The sequence below is a fragment of the Dermacentor silvarum genome, chromosome 10 (genome assembly GCF_013339745.2).
Source record: "Dermacentor silvarum isolate Dsil-2018 chromosome 10, BIME_Dsil_1.4, whole genome shotgun sequence".
Lineage (NCBI taxonomy): Eukaryota > Metazoa > Arthropoda > Arachnida > Ixodida > Ixodidae > Dermacentor > Dermacentor silvarum.
The window spans coordinates 35161677-35181143 of NC_051163.1; the positions used below are offsets into that span (position 1 = coordinate 35161677).

Genomic DNA, 19467 nt, shown 5'->3' on the forward strand with positions numbered 1-19467 from the left:
GCTACGTGACGGAACGGCTAAACGCCGTGGTCGACACTGTTAGGGGAGAGGCAGGCAAGAGCCCAGAGAGAGTCGGCGGCACAGGCGGCAGAGGCCGGCAGAGCTGCGCGCATGCGCCGCAGTAGGAGAGCAGGCACGCACACGCAGTCTAGGGTGCCTCGATGCCCTAATAGTAACCTACGAAGACGCATTGCAAGGCTAAATCAGGACATAAAAAATTACGCGGACCAACTATACAGACAAAACTGGCACACATGGAGGAAAGAAACAAAACAGGAGAGGCCCTGACGTCACGTTTTTGAAGCCGGAAGTGCAGCCATGTTGGTGTGCCATCTCCCTTTGCGCCTCCAATCAGGGTTTCTGCAGCTCACCGGAGCAGATGGGCGCGAACTTTGAACTTGCATTGTTACGAGCCGCCGGAAGTGTGTGCTGTTGGCGCGCGTGAAAACAATGCCTACGAAACTTCTGTAGCAGTTTTAGTGAAGCAGACGCGCGCCTGTGTTTTTCTGTGGCACGTTGAAAACGACGACGAAGACCCGCGCCGTGACTGCTTGAGTGTATCTGTTGGTGGCGGACACTCACACTCACAGACCTCAAACACAGCTTTCAAGCTTAAACACGACACTCCTAAGTCAGCTTTTCTCGCGAACAAAAGGTGCTGCGAAAAAGACAGCGGTGGAAAAATCTTATCTCACTTTTCAGAGACCAAGAGCAGCAGCGAAAGCTTCAGGAGCGCGGTTGCTATGGCAACGTTGACATTTGGGGTACCCGTCCCAGTGCTCCTTTGCGAATAACAGCACGTGACTTCCGCCACACCTTCTCCAATACTTCCGTGCTGGCCGGGGCCTCTCCTGGGTTTTCTTCCTCCATGCTGGTACAGCACGTGCGAAGAAATGGATCTACAGATTGGTCTCGCCAAAACATGGAATAGTCTTAGACATCTAATTGATCCAGATAAGAGCAAGACGACGCAAAAGCACAACCTAAGCAAGATATTACATAATTACCCTGGCACAGACAAGGAGTTAATTAAAGAAATCCAAGACAAATACATAGGATCCAATCCCAAAGAAAATATCAAGGCATACGCAGAGGCATACAACGAAGCACTCGATCGTCCTTTTGCCGTGGCAGAGGTACGAGGGGCTATTCAAAACCTCCGTACAAAATCTGCTCCGGGCCCAGACGGAGTTACCAACAAGATGCTTCGTAACCTGGACGATCAGTCTATTGAAGCTCTCACAAAATACATGACCATCTGCTGGGAAAGAGGCAAAATCCCAAAACAGTGGAAAACAGCAAAGATCGTAATGATCCCGAAGCCAGGCAAAAAACTACAGCTTGAAAACCTCAGACCAATCTCGCTGACCTCGTGCATTGGGAAATTGAGGGAACACGTGGTCCTCGACAGATTAAACAGATACACGGAGAACAGGGAAGCCTTTCCACACACAATGACGGGTTTCCGCCCGAAGTTATCGACGCAAGACATAATGCTGAGAATTAAGCACCAAATAATAGACGGAAACGGCTGCTTCCGGATGGATACCAGGGCCATACTGGGACTAGACCTAACCAAGGCCTTTGACAATGTGAAACATGAAGCAATATTGGAAAACCTGGAAAAAATTAGGAGTTGGGCGTAAGACGTACGAATATATCAAAGACTTTATCTGACAGAAGAGCAATCTTAACAATAGGAGGAGTGGCGTCGGACGAACTAGAGATGGGAAGCAGAGGTACGCCGCAAGGCTGTGTCCTCTCGCCTTTTCTCTTCAATGTCGCCATGATAGGCCTCCCAGAAATACTTAATAACGTTGAAGATCTAAATCATAGCCTATACGCCGATGATATTACGCTATGTATAGCGGGAGGCAGTGATGGTCATGTTCAGGACACACTGCAAAATGCGATTGATGTGGTAGAAGCATACACGTTGGGTCGAGAGGTCTGGGATACTCCCCGCAGAAATCCGAGCTCCTGCTATACCAGCCAGCGTCAAGAGGGAAAAAGAAAACTGAAGTCCCCAATATACAGCTCTTCGCAAACCAAGGACAACCCATACCGCTGGTTACAAGTATAAAGATCCTCGGTATGCGGATTCAGAACAACGGCTACAATATTGAAACCATCAGACAGTTAGAAAGCACCACATATCAGACAACGCGTCTTATTTCGCGCATAGCAAATAAACACCACGGTATGAAAGAAAATAGCTTGATCAGACTAATTCAAACCTGTGTTCTCAGCCGGATCGTCTACGTAGCGCCATTCTTAGACCTTAAAGCTGAAGAAAAGAAAAGAACCAACGTCATGATCAGGAAAACCTACAAGCAAGATCTGGGGATCCCGGTCTCCACTTCGAATGAACGTTTCGAGGCACTGGGGCTCCATAACACCATAGAAGAATTGATATAAGCTCACAGAGCTGCCCAGACGGAGAGGCTTTCCAAAAGTCAAACCGGAAGACATATTATGGAATCACTGCGTATCAACTATGAACCCAGAACTGACATCAAAACAGATATACCAGCGAACATTAGGAGACACCTATATATCCCTCGGTTACCCAAGCACATGCATCCTTCGCACAACGAAGAACGAAGAAAAGAAAGAGCCAAAGCATTAGGAAGAAGGTTTGAAAATTCTAAAGATGTGCTCTATGTAGACGCAGCCGACTACGAACATCAAGATGCCATGGCAGTGGCAGTAGTCAATAATCAAGGACATGCAATTGCGTCAGGCACAGTCCTAACGACAACGCCAGAGGTAGGAGAAGAGGTCGCCATTGCACTAGCAATGACATCTTCTCCCAAATATAAAATTATAGTAAGTGATTCCAAGACCGATATATTAAATTACGCTAAAAGATGCATTTCGCCAAAGGCGCAAAATTCCTCCAGGCTGGCATCGGTGGCTTGGCGGCTAATACAAACCAACACATTCCCCAACCCCATTGCCTTCAGTCACTATCACCCAGACGTATACACAGACATATGTAAGCATTGTAACAACCGAGCAAATCTTCAACACATAATCTGGGCATGCCCAAAGAAACAATATCATAACAATAAACATTCAAAATCACAACAACCAAGTGTAATAATAAGAAATGAGGAGTAACGGGAGACCGTGCTGCTCAGCTCGGACCCGGATGTTCAAGCAAGAGTAGTCCAAATGGCTGAAGACGCCGCCACGGCTCAGGCCGGCCGCCGTCTAAAGGGGGGACGGGGGAGGCTTCTAGTCATTACCCGATCCCCTAACCACATTTTGGGCAAAATAAAGTTATTTCTCTCTCTCCTCGCCAACCGCTCCCCTACCACTGGGAAGTCGCGTCTGCTCTCCGCCGAGTGTTCGCTCCCCGTGAAAGCGCGCGTCCATCGCCCTCGCGCGCTTTCACTCGCACATACAGCATACGGCCAATGAGAGCTTTTTTTCTATTGCCGGACGCGACCATCGAAGAAGAGAGCGCTTAACAGCTTCGCTGCTAAAGATGACGCATTACTGAATGTACACACTAAGTCAAAGTCTAAGTGCTCTGTAATTTTAATGACAAGGAAATTTATTTACCCGTAGGCACGCGTACAACTGTTGTATGAACGTAGAGTACAATATAACGTACCACACATGCAATACATCGTACTTGATGTAAACAGAACAGATGAGCAAACAAAATAGTAAATTGCGTCTGCTTGACATTGACTTTGCCACACATCAAAAACACTACGACAGTGTACATGCAAAATCATAAATGCGCACATCGCAACACCGCGCATTGTTGTTTGCATCCGACGTTACTTTTGCGAAACGCTATCCGTTATTGAACACAGCTGTGTGAATTGTTCTGGCAAGCTTTGCACTTTCTAACGAATAATTCCTCAAAGTGCGGCCAGTGCAGACTGCAAAAGAATCATTTTAAACAATTCCCCCCCAAAACAAAAGTGGTTTATCTCAATATATGTCTAAAGTAAAATAAAAAAGAAGGACAACGTAAAAGTACAGGTTTTAAAAAGATGCTTTAGCTTGGTGTCAACTTCGACGCCGCCTATTCAAATAATCGTAAAAGTCAACCGTTGGACCGATTGAACGAAATTTGTTGCACTGAACATAAACAGGATAATTTTCGACACATATTAAAACATATTCCTTATATAAACAAGGAAAGTGCACTAGTTTATTATTGCAATTCTGGTGACTGTAGGAAGGAAAATTTTGATTTAGGGCGTGAAAATTGTTACAAAACTGCCGAAAATTGGTTAAGTTACGAAAATAGAAGCACGAAGCTCACAAATTCGTAACTGTGCGCCAAAAACAGATAACGCAGTTCTGTAAGCTGGATTCGTTAGATCATCTAAAGCGCACAAATTTGATGTAGTAGTTTGCTGCTTACGTGTATTTATTGCAATGTTTACGAGGGGTTTGCCTATTGGTGTCCTACTCACTAATTAGTGGCGTATATGATAGCAGTGTATAATACATCAATTTTGTTCGCTTTAAATGTACTATTATTGCTGTTTATAGACTTGTGATATCCTTTTTTACTGCTGAGTGATAGATTTGTAAACTTGATAGTTTCATTGTTGAAATATTGTGATTTCCAAAAATTTTGTATTGACTAATTTACGGCCTAAATGAAAAATACACATTCCATGGTCAGTAGAATTTAATTTCTTTTAAATGCGACAAGCCTCATTACATTCGGTGCAGTAGTTGCCGAGAAAAACTATTTATCTTTCCCCATGCATTTACGTGTATAGTAGAACCAGAGCTAGAGCTCGCTCTTAAACGAACAAGTGAGTGCGTACTCCATCTCTTAAGCTATAGTTGCAGTACAGCTATAGTGTACTATAACACCCAGGAGGTTTAAAGAACATTTAAAAAAAAAACTGCCTTGTACAACACCCAGAAATGTGCCGCGCCTGGGTAGAAAGTGGGCCCTTTCCGCGATGATGTCATCAGGTGGCGTTGTACGTGGCTGGCGTGCTTATCGGGAAGTGACGTTTAGATTACTGGTGAGACAAAAAAAAAAAAAGAAAGACCAATGAGGAGACAAAGAAAGCCGTAGTCACTACAAGCATAGGTAACGGTACAATACGAGTGATAGATGTTTTAAATAAGAAAATTAAGATTGAGATCATATTGGAAAAAGGCTAGGTGACGATAGAAGAGTTAGTAAAACCTGATTAAATCAAGCAGGATAAGTTACTGTTAGTCGCCGTCCTGTTTCAAAGGGGATGCCAATTAACATCACCACAATCATCATCATCTTGCTGAGAATTCGTCGTCGACAAGGAAGATTGTGCACGTCTTCATGCCGAGCGCCGACTCAAATTCAAGCTCGACTTAAGGATGTGGACATCCCTGTTCTTGTTTATCGTACTATCCGTACATTTGCTCGACGCTTTGTCGGTTACTCGTGTTGCAAGGATTGTATCGTCGAGCAGATAACGCAAAGAAAAAGAAAAAAAATTAAATTATGTGGTTTTACGTGCTAAAACCACGATCTGATTAGAGGCACACCGTAGTGGGGGACTCCTGAATAATTTGGACCACCTGGGGTTCTTTTAACGTGCACCTAAATCTAAGTACACGGGTGTTCCCGCATTGCGCCCCCACCGAAATGCGGCCGCCGTGGTCGGGATTCGATCCCGCGACCTCGTGCTTAGCAGCCCAACACCATAGCTACTAAGGAACCACATTTCGCAAGCGCCGCAAGGTATACATGCTGGACGAAGAAATTGGGGTTGTTAACAGAACTGTCGTTTCGGCGAGCTGGTATAGCTTCATCTGATGTACGAGCGCGAAAAAAGATACGGAAAAGAACGAAAGAAGTAACGGGAACGGCGTTGAACTCGCAGTTCAGAGGTTAATTGAAAGGGAAACACATTTATAAACACATTGAAGTTACGTATACTTCGGGAACGTAATACCAGAAGAAAAAGCGTGATACCATTTCCGGGCGCATGCTCGCACAAGCCGGACTTGAAGATCGTAAGCTTTGCACGCCTATTCTTGGCATGCTGGTTGTGTGAGTAATGCGCCTGAAAGTGGTATCAAGGTCGATCCAAATGGGTCGCGAAGCTTCGGGCGAAATGCGGTCCAGAACCAATTGTCACCGACACCTGCAAGGGCGGTTACGGGAGCAGAGACTGAAGGCCGACTAGGTGAGGAGGAAACGAACCCTGTTAAAGAAAAACCGTATTTTAATCAAAAAGAACACACAGCTTGCACATATTGCCGGGAAATAACATTTATAGTCAATTTTATATGCATGTGACAAGGAAGGAAAACAATTCTTTCACTCTAAAATTAGGAATGAATACCTGATTTTCAGCGCCCGCTGAAGAAGGGTGTTTCACGCCACTATCAGTTGCAATGCAATGCAGCTTTTGTAGTATGCAGAAAGGCGCGCTCGTAAGGTTCACCTGCTGCTATACACGCCCCCTTCACATGTTGTGTTGTTTTGCTCGTCAACGTTTGTCTGACTTCTGATGGCGTTGTGCTTGCGAGGTGCGTTTCATAGTGGGTAACGTGTTTAGTCAAAAGTAGTGAGTTACGACCGCCAGATAACTTTTCATTTAGCTGTCTTCGTGCGGCTACCCTGGGCGATCGATTGGGCGTCGAACGATGCTACCAGCCTCCAACACCGAAAGCTTTCTTCTGCTCGCGAAGAAACAATGCTCCGCTCATGGGTGCGATTGCGACACCAGTACGGCTCCGTACTGGCGTTTTGCTGCATCGCTTCGAGAGCTAAAAACATGAAACAGCCATCGCGTCGAATTGCGGGACACTCGAAAATGCTGCCCTAATGACGCGCCGCCAAGATAAAGTTCGCGTCTTGGACAATTGAAGCGACGTCATTTTTTAACGGGTGTGGCGTCACACCATTTTTGTTCCGCCGGAAGGGTTCCCTCACCACACAGATGGTTCTAAGCAGTACTTAAAGTCAGGGGGGGGGGGGCTCAGGAGCCCCCCCCCCCCCTCTCATTTTTAAATACGAAGCATTTCTTGCCAGCGGCTTTGTCCGTCCCTCCCGTGGCTCCCACACCCCCACAGCGCATGCGCGTCCCCTCCCCCTCTCTCTCCTCTCCCCCTTTCTCTCCTCTAGGAATCCTCTACGGAGCGGCGCCTGTGTCCCACACCACCACAGCGCATGCGCGTCTCCTCCCTTTCTCTCTCCTGTGCAGCGCCGCGATGAGCGCTCGGGCCGCTGCCGCGAAACCATCTCCCGCTCAGGCTAACCATCTCCCCGCTGCTTCGCATCCACACGTGGCTCCCTTTAGCGGGAGATGGAGTAATTCTTTTATTGCGATAGCAATTATATGGACACTCAAAAGCAGATTTCTGCCGTCGGCGTCGCCGTCGCCGTTGCCGTCGCCGTCGCCGTCGCCGTGAGGTTCCGTATGACGTCAATGGAGATGAAATCGTCGCCGCGCGATGATAAGTGGTTCTTGAGGGAAAGGGAAAGGTTGGCGCTATCTTCTGCAGCCCTTGAGGGAGCACGGCTCAGCGCCAACGCCGCGCGCCGCCGAACGCTGTATGTGCGAGTGAAAGGGCACGAGGGACGCGCGCTTTCACGGGGAGTGAACGCACGGCGGAGAACAAACGCGCGTTCTGTGCTGTGCTCCCTTAAGGGCTGCAGAAGTAGGCGTCTCTTTCCTCCTTTACCAACACCATATATGTAGAGCAAACGCACCTTCTTCTGACGCACGAAAGGCCGTGGGGGGGGGGGGGGGGGGAGGGGGGAGGGAAGGGAGGCGACGTTTAGCTGCGGCACCAAGTGCCTATTTATATCAGAGGCTCCGGCAACAGTCACCAACGCCGCACGCATTTTGTGCGAACGCGGGCAAAACGGCGAGGGCGTCGACAACAGTTCTGCGTGTTGCCGGTGCTGCTGCATGTCCAAGTTTATACAGCTGATAAAGCTACTATCATTACTCCGTATAGCTCTCTACAAATTTGCTATCGCAATTGATGCTTCACCTTTCAGGTGAAACTGCGACAACTTTTTTTTTAAAGGAGGGTCTGACAAGGGACGGCATGACTAGGGTACCATGGTATGACAAGGGTGGCACATTCACGATGGAACGACTAGATTAGGATTAGAATACAATGACCAAGAAAGATTGACGTCGATGGAACGACGAAGGTGGTGTGACAAGGACGACATGATGACGATTGGACGACGTTACTTGAAGTGTGTGACAATGATATAACGACCGCGTAATGACGACGACTGTGTGACGGACGACAGTGACGTGTTAACGAGACTGTGTGACAACGATGGCGTGATGACGACGCACGGATAGAAGTCGGATGACAAATAGATAGATAGATTGATAGATAGATAGATAGACAGCTAGATAGATAGATAGATAGGCTCAAGACGGCTGAAGTAGGCAAATAATGTTGTTCGCGTTAAAAAAAGGAGACGCGAGAACAAACACTCCGCAAATGAAACATCATCAGCCTTCAGCGTTGTCAACCTTAATTAAGTACAGAAGGCAAGTGCCGTCAACCTCTTTATGGATCTAGCGGGCTCATGTTCATTCCTTTATTCGGGGCCCGGCACATACCGACAGAGGATAGACCACACAACAACAATCGATATGAGAAGCTACACTAACACAGTTCTGGAAAAATGCGCGCCAAGAAAGGTGTTTCATGACGAAGTATGACAAAATAAAAATATAGCACGCAGAAGGCCAGCGGGGATGATTGTTTAAGTGAGCGAATAAACAGCCGCGAATGTTGCCGACGTGAGTTCACCACACTCATTTGACGTAGGCGGTGTTCTCTTCCTTCAGCACACTGCGCAGCGTTGCGTTGGCTTGTTTTCACTATACGCCCACCTTCGACACTCAATTGAGACGCAACGTCCGCCACAGCCCCAGCTAATTATACTCCATTTCACACATCAGGTGCAATGCTGTGGAAGCTATGCAAGAAGTGGGGTCACCAAAACTTATCACTCCTCGCGTTCCGTCTATGCTTCGCTGCGCGCCAACGGCGTTCGCTCGCGCGAGCATGCACGTGAGGCTGCCGCGTCGGGCTGGAAATAAAAAAAAAAAGAACCAAAAGCAAATTTGTCTGAAACAACGTGTTAGCATCCATATTAGTACATGGTTTGTCTATTTCTAAGGGTAAATTATTTTTTTTTCATTCAGAACTGAGCTTATGTGAAGAACAGTTTCACAAAAATTTCAACAAACAGTTTCACAACAACACCGAACTATTTGTAAGTGCGAACGCAGCTACTACTAAAAGTATCTCTAGCCTCCACAGCGTTACACCTGATGTATGAAACGGAGTATACCTCACAGACACATACATTGAGATTCATGCAGCTTCATATATTCGTTCCTCCATCCCATTTATTAGTTTGCTAAACTAACAAACAAACGATTACTGGTAATGCGAATAGCAGCGAACGCATTGTGGGCCTCTAGTGCGTTCTGGAAGCAACCCGAGCTGTGCGAGACCGCGGTCGAGTGGAAACTCGCGATTCACTCCCCAACCTTCTATCCCATCCCCTCTGCCTCCAGATGCCAGAAGCAAGAAGAAGGCACCGTATCCCATCCCTGGAATTTTAATAAAGACACGTTTCATCTCTCGCGATTTCTGTCTACGGTCCTCTATTTTAAATTTCTTCAAAAGTGAGATGTCAGTGCGCGGACTTGCAGAACGCTGGCGCTCCCGTCTGTTGCAAGTGCTTCGCGAAAAGGGTTAGATACAAGGAAAGAAAACTGGTCTGATAAGGCCAAGGTGCTGTTCACATTAATTCACAGAACATGCGGCAAATATTGTCGCAAAGACAACGAAACAACGAAACCTGCTCGGAACTGCATAAATTTAGATCAGAGAGTCAAAAAGACAGGATCCATGTAATAAAATGCGATAGACGTTATTCCATAAAGGTAATAAATTATGTACCCTTCTTAGAACCTCCACTGTATCTCAGTTGATCGTTCTTCTTTTATCACAGATATTTGTTTAGCAAATGTAACAATGCTCTACCCCAAAAAAAAGCAGCTACGAGACATTTTGTTCGCCAAAAAATACTTTTTAAACACTACGCCGCTAAGTTCCGCCACACAAGATCTTCAGCCAAGATTGTCGCACCTTGACATCGCTTAGCGACCGGAGTATACTGGCGAAGCATAGTTTCTAAGTAGTTGCTCACGTTCACGCATTGAGTGCACGAGCTTGTAAGAGCGATCTACGGCTCAAAAATAGTCGCAGTTTCCCCCGAAAGGCGAAGCATCGATTGTGATAGCAAATTAGTAGACAGCTATACGAAGTGGATGTCGTGGATGGCTTTAGTCGAGTCCGTGCGAATGATGAGCTGAGAATGTCGAGCAGCTTGAATGAAAGGCAGCAACGCGGCCAAACCGTCCCGTATGGCGGCAAGCTCGGCAAGACGAACCGGCGGTGCAGGATCGGCAACATGCGAGCACGTCTGGCCTACCTCTGGTATCATTTGGCACACGAGAGCTGTGTGAATCATGGTACCATTAACATTGGCGTCAGTGTATGCTACGAGGGTCGCATCGTCTTGATTATCATCGGTGCACGCCTCATTCCGTCTCGCGAAAGGCCGTGGGGGGACGGGAGTGAGGGGAGGCGACGTGTAGCTGCGGCACCAAATGCCTATTTATATAAAAATCACAGCATATCCACGAAGTGAATGATGATGAGTGGGCGAAGCACCGGGGGATCATTCGGGTAAACCACAGCTACGGACGAGAGATAAAGAGAGCGCGCGTCGGGAACGAACGCCCTTGTGCAATGCAGCGCCCCTAGCTATGGACGAGAGAGAAAAACGCCGGAAGCGTTCTCCGGAAGCTTCCGGAACCGGAAGCGGAACCGGAAGTGGAAACGGAAGCGGTAGTCGGCTTCCGGTTATACTATACATATATATGTATATATGCGTATACATACATACATAGCGGTCTCCATGCCAACCAGAGCTACGGACTTCTAGTGAACACTTCATAAAACTACATGCGGCGTCTCTTTCACGTACGGACACACAACGCCATCTATTGAACAATTCATAAACTAGAGGTGGCTACATACTACTACTACTACTACAGAGGAGGGAACGACCCACACCCTAAGGAGCTTCGCCCCTAAAAGCCCGCGTGATGGCATAGTGTGCAATTCGGTTAAGGTGGCATGCTGTCCAAAGTGGGGAAAACCAAGTTCAAAACTTATTTTTGCTGCTCTTCAGCACAGCGTCTTTCAGAGACACACCGAAGCATTCTATAAATAGATAGATAAATAAATAGATAGATAGATAGATAAATACATAGATAGATAGATACATATATAGATAGATAGATAGATAGATAGATAGATAGATAAATAAATAAATAAATAAATAAATAAATAAATAAATAAATAAATAAATAAATAAATAAATAAATGAATAAATAAATAAATTTAAAACCCATCCCCTACCGGGAACAGGGGTGCACGCGAAGCTTGTCCAACCCCAGGGGCGGGGTTGGTTAGCTTTTGAGCATTTGAGACAGATTAGAGATTTCTCTCAATTTTAAGAGAGAAAGAATAAAATTAGTCAAGGAGAAACAGGCCAACCTAGACGCAGTAAGGGTAAAAGCAGACCAATTCAGGCTGGTGCTCGCAAACAAATATGCAGCTTTAGAACAGGAAGATGAAGACAACATAGAGGTAATGAATGAAACCGTAACTAGGCTGATCTCAGAAGCAGCAATTGAAGTGGGAGGTAAGGCACCAAGGCAAACTGTAGGTAAGCTCTCCCAAGTAACAAAGGACCTAATAAAGAAACGACAAAGCATGAAAATGTCCAACTCTAGAGATCAGATAGAATTCGTTGAACTGTCGAAACTGACCAATAAGAAGAAAGTAAGGAATATACGAAATTATAACGTGGAAATTATTGAGGAAGCAGTAAAATATGGACGCAGCATGAAATCAATGAGAAAAAAACTTGGCATGGGACAAGGCAAAATGTACGCACTGAAAGATAAGCAGGGTAATATCATCAGTAATTTCGATGACATAGTGAAAGCAGCGGAAGAATTCTATACTGACCTGTACAGTGCCCAAGACAGCCAACCTACTTTCATTCGAAATAGTGATGAACCGGATACAGAGGCTCCTTCTATAACTAGCGATGAAGTTAGAAGGGCCTTGAAAGACATGACCAGGGGAAAAGCTGCTGGAGAAGATGGAATAAAAGTAGATTTAATCAAAGATGGAGGAGATATCATGTTTGAAAAGCTTGCGGCCCTTTATACGCAATGCATCACGACTTCAAGTGTACCAGAAAGCTGGAAGAACGCCAACATTATACTCATTCATAGGAAGGAAGACGTTAAAGAATTGAAGAATTATAGACCCATTAGCTTGCTTTCAGTATTGTATAAAATATTCACCAAGATAATTTCCAATAGAATCAGGGCAACACTTGACTTCAGCCAACCAAGAGAACAGGATGGCTTCAGGGAGGGATATTCTACGATGGATCATATCCGTGTCATAAATCAGGTAATAGAGAAATCTGGGAGTACAATCAACCTCTCTATATGGCTTTCATAGATTTTGAAAAAGCCTTTGATTCAGTAGAGATACCAGCAGTCATGGAGGCACTGCGTAATCAAGGAGTACAGGAGGCATACCTGACTATCTTGGCAAATATCTACGAGGATTGTACAGCAACCTTGGTTCTCCACAAGAAAAGTAGAAGGTTACCTATCAAGAAAGGGGTCAGGCATAGAGACACAATCTCTCCCATGCTATCCACTGTATGCTTAGAAGAAATATTCAAACTCTTAGACTTGGAAGGCTTAGGAGTAAGGGTCAATGGCGAATACCACAGCAACCTTCGGTTTGCAGATGACATTGTCCTATTCAGCAATAACGGGGACGAATGATTGAGGACCTTAATCGAGAAAGTGTAAGAGTGGGGTTGAAGATTAATATGCAGAAGACAAACAAAATGTTCAATAGCCGGGCAAGGGAACAAGAATTCAGGATCGCCAGTCAGCCTCTAGAGTCTGTAAAGGAGTGCGTTTATCTAGGCCAATTACTCACTAGGGGACCCTGATCATGAGAAGAGAATTTACAGAAGAATAAAATTGGGTTGGAGTGCATACGGCAGGCATTGCCAAATCCTTACTGGGAGCTTACCACTGTCGGTTGAAAAGAAAAGTGTATAATCATTGCATTCTACCGGTGCTAACATATGGGGCAGAAACTTGGAGGTTAATAAATAAGCTCGAGAATAAGTTAACGACCGCCCAAAGAGCGATGGAACGAAAAATCTTAGGCCTAACGTTAAGAGACAGGACGAGAGCGGTGTGGATCAGAGAGCAAACGGGGATAGCCGATATTCTAGTTGACACTAAGCGGAAGAAATGTAGCTGGGCAGGCCATGTAATGCGTAGGATGGATAACCGGTGGACCATTAGAGTTACAGAATGGATACCAAGAGAAGGGAAGCGCAGTCGAGGACGGCAGAAAACTAGGTGGGGTGATGAAGTTCGGAAATTTGCAGGCGCAAGTCGGAATCAGCTGGCGCAGGACAGGGGTAATTGGAGATCACAGGAAGAGGCCTTCGTCCTGCAGTGGACATAAATATAGGCTGATGATGATGATGATGAAGTTCCTGCCCCATATGTTAGCACCGGTAGAATGCAACGAATGGTCGCTACACTGCGTGAATGCTAATCACAATAACGTCGACAGTCACCGTGAGATGGGGTCTGCGGGAATGTTTTTTTTTTAATATTTCCTAGTTCGCTAGAAATGGGCAGATGTTCTCGCGCACCGCAGTTCAGTCGAGCGTGATCGTCAGTATACCAATGATCGCGCGCAAATCGGTCACATGATGCACCTATAGCACTCGTTCGTGTGCTGTAGCCTCCCGCAGAAAACGATGAAGCCATGCAGGATTTGGTTGAAGGGCCAATGCGATTTAAACGCTAAATTAAGAGTTTACGTTTTATTTTCTTCCCACAAAATTGAGTTCTATTTGTTTATTTTATGTTTTTGAATTAATTCTCTATTTTCATGAAAGTATCCTCTCCAATCCGTTTTGATTCTAGCCTACCTACATTCTAATATAACGCTTTCTTATTTCTTAAATTTATCATTTTATATTGAGCTGTCGGCGTTCTTGCCCAATCTCCCAGAGTATGTGCCACTAACTCCAAGACTGTACATTTACATTTATACAGGGCTGGCTTTCTTTGGCTCCAAGACAGCCCTCCGCACTGATTCAAAGCGAGTCGAAGTATGGAATAGGAACCAGTCGAATGCGCCCATTACTTTCTTCGAATTCCTTTCGAATTCTTAACTTGAACGGCGTATACTCGACGCATCTCGCAGGCGTGACTACGGCACCCCGAGCAGCCTGGCGCTGCTGGACATGGTGAAGGTGATGGCGTTCGCCCTGACCGAGGGCAAGGTGGCCGTCCACTGCCACGCGGGGCTCGGCAGGACGGGCGTCCTGGTGGCCAGCTACCTGGTGTTCGCGCTGCGCTGCCGGCCCAACGATGCCGTGCGCTTCGTGCGAATCAAGCGGCGCGGCTCGGTGCAGACGCAGAGCCAGATCGACTGCGTCCAGAAGTTCGCGCAGTTCGTGCTGCCGCTGCTCGTCGTCTACCCCATCGTGTGAGTCGAGCGGCTCACCGCCACGAGGCGGTGTAATACCGATAGATTCAGGGGGGCCTCCGTGTAGACGCAATATCAAGTGCTGGGCGCGGGCATGCATGTGGAGGGCATCTTCAGCTAGATTTATGCACCCAGCCAAGACTGTCGGGGACGTCCGCCTTTCAGATGCACTCGGGTTCAAAGCAGATGGGAATGCGAACTAGTCAGCGGTGGAGGTAAGCAAGATCCGTTTAGAGTATCTATACAAAAATTAAAAAATGAAAAAAAAAATGGCAGGGAAAAGATTGTGGGAGGGCCGTTAGAGGCATAGGTTAACTTTGCAGGCAAAATGATAGTCTGCAATAAACACAGTAAGCAAGCTAGTTGACTATTTGTCGCCGCCCCGTTTCGAAGGGGATGCCAATACAAATCACCCTTCGGTTATTCTATACCATACCTCGGGCTTTAATTATAGCGCGCGAAAGGTGATTGAATCTGCGATCGAGACTGGTAAAAGATGGCTGCAGTATTGTTGCCTGCAGGTATACGGAAAAGCCAGAATGAAAACTTCGTGTCTCTTTCTTTTTTGGACAGTAAAATACTGTAAGATTCGGTTGTTTGTTAGCACGAACCAGGGGTATTACGAGCTTAGTATAAACGCAGAAGAAAGGGTACAAGAGACTTGGTGCCAGGCACCTCGTTGTTTCATAGCGGACGTTCATCACATCGAAACCCTCCCCTCATATTAAGGACGCCACCTGAAATTGATGGCGTGCACTATATGAAAGCCCCGGAGCGTTATCTTCAGGGCTTGTTAAGCCCGCACTAGCAGCCTCTCATCAACAATTAGTTGAGGAAAATCCCGCAGTGTGCTAGTTGGTTAAACATAATTAAAACTGTTGCGCAAAGCGACGAACGGACATGATTTTAAGCGAGAAAATAGAACACAAACACCCGGATGTCGCGTTTTGTTTTCTCGTTAAGTCCTGCCCTTTTGTCTCATTGCGCAACAGTTTTAATTGGGACAATTAGTTGTTCGTTAGTGTGTATGACAGTTTGTTGGCGTGTCCAATTAGTGTAGCGTAGTTAGTGCAGTGTGCTAGTATGAAGAGTTGGCTTGAGTTAACGTGGAGAAGCGAATCAATAATATGCCTCTTGAAAAAAAAAAGAAAAAAAAAAGAGGAGGCCAAACTTTATTTAGTAGGCTCCCATTTACAGTTTCAAACAGCGCTGTGCACGAACCAATAGACTTTTTTTTACACTTGATTATTTTATCCACGCTCAATACGCACGGATTCCGCAAGTCCTTTGTCTGTTTTAACTCTCCGCGCCACCCAGCGGGAAAATGGCCGAATATTCGTGCGGACCGCCATTGTGGCGCCCTCTCCGAATGCAACAAGCTTCAACATTACTCACAGGTCGGCAAACACACTTTGGTGCAAGCACAACTGAATGACTTTGACAAGAGACTATTATTATTATTGTCGACCATACAGCAGCAAATACAGCTCGAGCACGAGTTATGTTCACATGTAGAAATAACAGAGGCCCGGGATGTCGTTTTTTCTCGTTTGTTTGAAGAGAGAATGCTAGTGCGTAAATTTGCTTCGAAACATCAAATGAATGAAACAAATCATTGGATTTCATACTACCTTTTGCTATTCACTGGTTTGCATTATAGGTGCACCAGGTGTCTCCACCGGTGTTCCTACGTCCGCAAAAAAGAAACCAACGAAAAAGAAACAAATAAAGAGAAAAATAATAAAAATAACATACACAACAAATAAAAGCTCTGTCGTTGAGCACAAATTAAAGAACTTATTCAACACATTATGTCGCCTGCATAGCAGGCAAATAAGCGGCCCCGGTAGCGTATATTGAAAATCTAGGAGGCACAGCGCCTAGCAACTGCGGTTGAACGCGATTAGCTGAAACACCGCCGGCGACGCTCTGATGTCACACCGTAGCAACGCCACGCCATTTCGTGCTTGGTGCCCACGATGGATTACGTCCCCAGGTGTTAGGTTAGGTTAGGGGTACTGTCACAGCGGTTGCTAAGGGCGTCGCGGCGTCGAGCGTCACCGGTGGCGTTTCAGCCAATCGCGTTCAACCATGGTTGCTAGGGGCTGTGCCTTCTAGATTTTCATATACCCGCTCCCGGTAATAAAATGAGCACTGACAGATAAATAGCTGCATAGACTGGCAGGTAAAAATTACAGTAGAGTATGAGTTTTATGCTTTTTACTTGAGCAGACTTCAGCCGCACCTTCATCTTCTATTTGTTTCTGATTTGCCGTACGACGAAATGTCATGACACGGTCTTTTAATGTCATACTTGGACGGCACCACATCGCTTCTAGCGCTGCTAACGCACATACATACTCTCGCCCGCAGGTACACAAGCAGAAAAGCCGACCAAAGTAGACAAGTACAGGTAAGGTCATTGTTGAATGTGCACTTTAAACTCTTTTCCAACGTAATTATGTGTTTAGCTTTGGCATTAACGAGCAAGACATTTCAGTCCTTCGACATTATTCCTTTGTTTGCGGTAACGTCGTTCAAAAGTCTCTCGTGTCAATTTTTTAAAAGTATGACGGCCACACACAACAGTGATATAAACCGACTTTCTTGTGTAATCAACGACTCAGGCAGTGAAATGCACAGTTATAAACTGTATAGAAGAGACGTTTCCAAATTCGAATAATTTCTGGTCGCCTTCCTGCTGCAGGCCTGCCAAGGCTACAGATTTCACCCTCATTCAGTACCTAGCCAAACAGCGAAAAGTCATGCATGGCACAGAGGCGAGGCATCTGAGGTACATTCCAAAGGTAAGCAACCTCCCCGCCATTCTTCCCCTTCTCAGAAATCAATGACGTGCAACTGTCCGAGTTGTCTTCGTAGAATGTGTTATGTACGTGTTAATCCGAATAATTACATTCACATGTCCTAGGCGGCACTTATTAAAGAGCTTATAAAGAGAATCAATATTCACAGCTTTTTGTGCCTGTGGTACGGCTATCATGTAAGAGAGCACGTCTAAACCTCAAACCTGAGAGTTATGCGCTACTCCATTATTTAGCAAAGAAAAAAAAACAAAAAAACAAAAAACAACTATATATAAACGCTTTAGTATTGCCGGAACTAGGCTTGTCGTGTTTCTATAGGATGCTCTATGGCTTCGTCTGGAAACTAAACGAAACAGTGAGAGTTACAGTCTAGCCAGCTTTTGCGCATATAAACGTTGGTGTGCTTGAACATTTATACAAGCGTTCGCATTTCATCGCATGTTCGCATTTCTTATGCGACGTCTCATCGCTCACTGGGACACTGGAGCAGCACACCATTCGACACGCACGACGGTTATATCGACGATCAAAGCGTTTGCAAAAATGTCAGTTTGATCGTATGCGTGGACAGATAGCTTCATTCTTTATCCGTGCCTTCGTGCATTCTACCACCTGTAGCACTTAGCAGTCTACGAGCTCAAAAAAAAAAAAAATGACTGCGTTCCCCCGTTCTTCGCAGACATGTACGTTTGCGCGTAATATTAATTATTTTTATGCTAAAAGTTGTTAAATAAAAAATGTGCAGGTATAGAAGCCGCATATTGTATTTGATTGTTATTTTGTTCGGTGCTGCTGGCTTCCTTTGGCAGGCAAGCCAGAGATGACGCTAATAAAGGCAATAGTTATAACACAAGTGCAAAATAATCACCGTAGTACCGTAACAATTCGACATAAGTCTGAAGAACGCAAAAGAAGAGAAATAAAAAGAGAGAAAAACTTGGTTTTCAGTAAGGAATACTGAAAGCTACTGAAATATAGACCAGCCGGACACTGAGTTTACACAAAGGCTAATAATAATATTATTAATAATAATATTCATGCCAAACTGTTTACTTCGTACTATAGTCACGCAGATTGCCGTTTCAAAAAAGTGAGAAGTTTAGTGTTGGAATCAGCTAACCAGCGTACATGCCTTGTTAAACGTTTTTAGGCCGCTTCCAGAGCGACTAGATCTGCCACTATCGTACGAAGCAAACAGACTGTGTCTGTTGGCTTCATATGATAGTTGCAAATCTACAGAATTATCTATGAAGGGAAGATCTAGTATGAAGCCAACAGACAGTCTATTGGCTACATACGATTGTGACTTACAAAAATCGGGCCTCTTGGTTCCTTTCTACTTGTTCATTAGATCTGCCATTGCAATTTGTCGCAGAACTTTGCAGCGTGTGTCATTAACAGTTTTCATGATTTCGGTTTTCAAAATAGCACACATACATTTGTGTATCTGCAACTTCTGTTCCACATAATGTACAAAACATCTTGTAAAATTGATGCTGTTACCTTACCTGCTGTTATATGTTCTAGTATTACGGACACACACTACAAACTTCTCAATTATGTATACTTGTGTGCTAACTTATTCTTTGTGTACTGCAGCTACATAGGCCAATTATGGTCGTAATTACCGCCACGAGAACTGGTGTCAAGCGGTAGTCTAGCCGCATTCTTCTTTGTGTCCCATCGTTTGTGATTGCACGTAAATAAACCCAAAGTCACAATTTAATTGAACTTTTACAACAAGGATGGCGTTTAGAGTCTCAGCGAAATTAACAGCACCGCTCATGTCACTCTCAGAGAAATTGGAGCCGCCAAAACGTTTACACAGGAGGAAAGAGAAAAGCAGAAGGCAGGGAGGTTAACCAGAATAACGTCCTGTTGGCTATCTTATACTGGGGGAATGGGAAAGGGGAAGCGTTCACACAAAAATCATAACTAAGCCCAACGAGAGGCCTGGTCACAGGCAACGTGTACGAAAATT

The 19467-nt window shown here is 45.4% G+C and overlaps 1 protein-coding gene across 1 annotated transcript in view; it reads left to right on the forward strand.

Moving 5' to 3' along the window:
* LOC119431010 (protein tyrosine phosphatase domain-containing protein 1-like) overlaps positions 1 to 19467 on the forward strand; it is a 100798-nt gene that overhangs the window by 68665 nt on the left and 12666 nt on the right. Inside the window, exons 6-7 of the mRNA XM_037698480.2 lie at positions 14377 to 14661; positions 17369 to 17468. Coding sequence (XP_037554408.1) covers positions 14377 to 14661; positions 17369 to 17468 — 385 coding nt within the window. The remainder of the gene's footprint in view (positions 1 to 14376; positions 14662 to 17368; positions 17469 to 19467) is intronic.